Raw genomic sequence first — 4,162 nt, 5'->3', positions numbered from 1 at the left:
ACGGAGGGTAAACATCGAATATGAATAAGAGTTTACCTTTGTGGGGAGTAAACATAATTCGCTATTAAATAGCGTATAACAATTTGCCATTCTTTTATACGCAAAACAAACCACCCAATGTTTTATTAAGTCTAACTAATGCTCCTATGAGTTATTGATAATTACATATATTAAAGCTCAACTTTGAGTTTCATGAACTTATCAGAATTTATATTCTAAATAAAATTTATTAACATAAAAAGGATAAGAACTTATAACATTTTTTCTTTGGAATTAAAAAAAAAAAAAGTTATTCTATTCAGCTTTTAAATATTTTTATAGGATCAATAAGAAGTTTTTCAATTTAAAATATATCAAATTATTTTCTTGTAAATAAAATGATGTTACGAAAAGAGCAAGAGCACAAGAAGATTTACTTCTTTCATTTAAACTTATGATGTAATTTGACTAAATATTGACATACATTATTTCGCTCTTTCATATCCTAGGAAATTTCACTTGGAAAAAAATGTTTCATATTAACAATTTCAAGTCCATAAGAATGGTTGTCAATGTACAAGATCTTGATAAAATAAGATCTTTAAAGTTAAATTATCTTTAAATATAAATAGTGATTTTTTAAATCTAAAAAATTTATATAGTATAAAATGAAAAAGGTGATAAATTCAACCTTTTTAAATGTGGGCATGGGCCTGTACTCCCGGAGGTAATCAATTGTAAGGTTAAAAAACATCTTTGCCCTGTGCTTGCTATATTCCTGGATCTAAATTAAGAGTTTAGAATTTAGAACATCAATAGACTACGATTTGCTAAAGATATATTTATCGTTCAATTTGTAAAATACCAGCACGGGCCAGTCTCACCTAGTAGAGTTATAGATTATTGTGTAGTTTCCACAACGAAATCGGAAACCTTGTGATCATTTGGATAAAATTACAACGTACAATACTTAAAGAAACAAGAATAAGCAATGGATCGTAGCTAAACGACAAAATCCTTAGATAATCTTATTTAGCGACGAATTATTCTTTTTTTTTTTTTTTTTTTTGTAAAATATGAGTAATTTAGCAACAGATTAGTGACGAGATTAGTCCTATAATTCCAATTTTTTTAATGGTGGTACAGTTTTCTATCCCAGGTTGGTAACCATTTGTGACACTCCAGTTTAGGAGGAAAGTCCCACATTGGCAAAACACAAGAGAGATGCTGGGTATATAAGTAAACAGGCCTTACCTCCTAGTCCGAGGCGGATTTAGAATTTTAAGGTTGTGGGTTCCCAAATAAAATTAACATGCGATAATAATCAGAAAAAAAATAAGTATTGAAATTCTTCATATAAACAAAAAGTAGCGAACCACATTATCATTACAATTGTACTCGATGAACTGCCATCTTTTGAAAACGATCAATGATTGCTTCATTAGGTACACTTTCAAATACTTCATTCTCTATATAACAAACTAAGCAATTATTCAAAAATTCATCACCAATTCTGCTACGGAAGTCATTTTTAATATACTTCATCAAAGAAAAAGCTCTTTCTACCGTTGCAGTAGCGACATGTAATATTAAGCTCAAATTCACAAGCAAATAAATAAGCAGAGGCGGATCTAGGATTTCAAGGTTGTGGGTTCCCAGAAAAATAAAATTAACATGCAATAATAATCAGACAAAAAATAAGTATTGAAATTCTTCATATAAACAAAAAGTAGCGAACCACATTATCATTACAATTGTACTCGACGAACTGCCATCTTTTGAAAACGATCGATGATTGCTTCATTAGGTACACTTTCAAATACTTCATTCTCTATATAGCAAACTAAGCAATCATTCAAAAATTCATCACCAATTCTGCTACGCAAGTCATTTTTAATATACTTCATCGAAGAAAAAGCTCTTTCCATCGTTGCAGTAGCGACAGGTAATATTAAGCTCAACTTCACAAGCAAATAAACAAGTTTCCAAGTCTTGTGAAAATTTATTTTAACCAATGTCTCTGAAAGATCTTCAAGTCTTTTCAAGTTAGAGAAAACATTGTTCACTTCTCGTACATAGTCAATATAGTTGCCAAGCTCAAAACTAAGATCCTCAAGCATGGAAACACTAAACTCATCCCGATAATGTGTAGCAAGTTTCATAATCCTCTCTTTATCATAATTTGCAAAAGAATTATCCGGACTCAAACTAGCCATACCAAGAAGTAGATCAGTATTCACTTCATCAAAGCGATTGTTAAGCTCTGCAAGTTGTAAATCAATAACAGTATTAAAAACTTCTACACGCAAATTATGAGAATATTTAACACTTGAGCTCTTACGCTTTGATTTTCCAAGAGCATAATTTTTATCCATTTCGAGGATCACAATATCATGCTTGACACAAAATGAAGAGACGTCTTTTACCAAAGAATCCCATTTAGACTCTCTCATAGATTGCAATTGTCTTTTTGTGAAACCAACAAGGTTCATCACACTTACGATATCTTGATCTTTTCTTTGCAAGGCCATATTCAAATCATGTATAATTGCCAACACTTTCAACATCAAATGCAATGTATACACAAACTCATAATATTTTATGTCATCCACTAAAAATTTTGCCAGTGATCTCTCTTGATAATTTGAGCCCTCCTTAGCAAGAACTCCAAGTACATGAATAATTGAGGAGAATAAACTAATAAAGTTACGCACTGTCTTAAAATGAGAACTCCAATGTGTATCCCCCATTGAAGTCCAAGTTCTTGATTCAATCCACTCACTTGTATGAACTTCACCGATCACTAGTAGTTCCGCTTTAATTTTTTTACGCGATCGTCTCTAAGCATCTCCACTAAGCTAAAAGAACCTCCAACAACATTCAAAACATTAGCAAGAATATCAAAAAATTAATCTACCTCATGATGCTTCTTTGCAACAGCTACAAGAGTCAATTGCAATTGATGAGAAAAGCAATGTATGCAATATGCCGAAGGAGAATCTTTCATAATCAAAGTTTTAAGACCATTGATTTCTCCTTGCATGTTACTAGCTCCATCATAACCTTGTCCCCGAATTTGAGATGAACTCAAATTATGTTCTCAAAGTAAAGAATATATAGCGTCTTCCAACAATCTTGCAGATGTATCTTTAACATGAACAACACTGAGGAATCGCTCAATTAGTTTACCCTCTTTGTTGACGTACCACAGAATAAGAGCCATTTGTTCTTTATGAGAGACATACTTAGACTCATCAACTAATATCCCAAAGTAATCCCGTTTAAGCCTTCAACAATTGCTTTCATTTAATTTCTTTTGCACAAGAACTCACAATGTCTTTTTGGATACTTGGACAAATCATGATGTCATTTTGTGGAGCATTTTCTAACACAACTTGTTTCACATCTTCATTCTTATCCGCATACCACTTTAAGAGATCTAAAAAGTTTCCTCTTGAAGAAGTTTCACTCTCATCATGGCCTCGAAAAGGCATTCCTTCTTTTAAAAGAAACCTTGCAACATCAATCGAAGCATTCAAGCGAACCCGATATTTTCCTTTAGTTTCCTCATTTTCCTTGTCAAAACAAGTTAGAATAGATTGTGCTTGATTATCTAAATCTAACATCTTCTTGAAACACCGATAATGAACACTATTCACTTTACCCACATGTTTATTAAGTCTTTCTAAACCCTTATTCCAACTTCTGAAACCATCCACTGTGAAAGGATCGCCTACTTGTTTTCCATGTCCTCCCGTCTCATTTTAAACAAGTAACAACATAAGCAAAAACTCGTCTTTTTCAATGTTGTATTCTAACCATCCAGAATATGAAGTGTCAAACCAATCAGAATGACAAGAACGTGGTTTTCCACCAAAATATGTTATTGGAAAAACAAAATGATCACCAGGTTTACATGGACCCTTGTTAATGTAATATCTCCTCACTCTATCACGTAGATTAGGAGAATAAGATGAAATTTGTTTTCTTTTAGAAGGATCGGATTCAAGAGGACCCAAATCCAACATCATGTCTTTACCTGGTCGATAAGGATTGGCATCATCGACGTTGTGAATAACTAGACTTTGTCGAGATCTTGGCGGAGGAGAATCTGAAGTGGTTTGAGGCTTGAAAAATTTTGTGATCATATCTCTCGCTTCACAATTTCAACCTATTTAAATAC

At 32.5% G+C, this 4,162-nt stretch overlaps 1 protein-coding gene across 1 annotated transcript; it reads right to left on the bottom strand.

Annotated features, from left to right (window-relative positions):
• Positions 1-1,727: 1,727 nt before the first annotated feature.
• On the bottom strand, positions 1,728-2,729 carry LOC132039400 (uncharacterized). The gene has a single exon (XM_059429886.1). It carries the CDS (start codon positions 2,727-2,729, stop codon positions 1,728-1,730), a length of 1,002 nt encoding a protein of 333 aa, XP_059285869.1.
• Between the last annotated feature and the right edge of the window lie 1,433 nt (positions 2,730-4,162).

This window comes from Lycium ferocissimum, chromosome 12 (assembly GCF_029784015.1).
Source record: "Lycium ferocissimum isolate CSIRO_LF1 chromosome 12, AGI_CSIRO_Lferr_CH_V1, whole genome shotgun sequence".
NCBI lineage: Eukaryota > Viridiplantae > Streptophyta > Magnoliopsida > Solanales > Solanaceae > Lycium > Lycium ferocissimum.
This window is presented reverse-complemented; position numbering and strand designations above follow the sequence as displayed.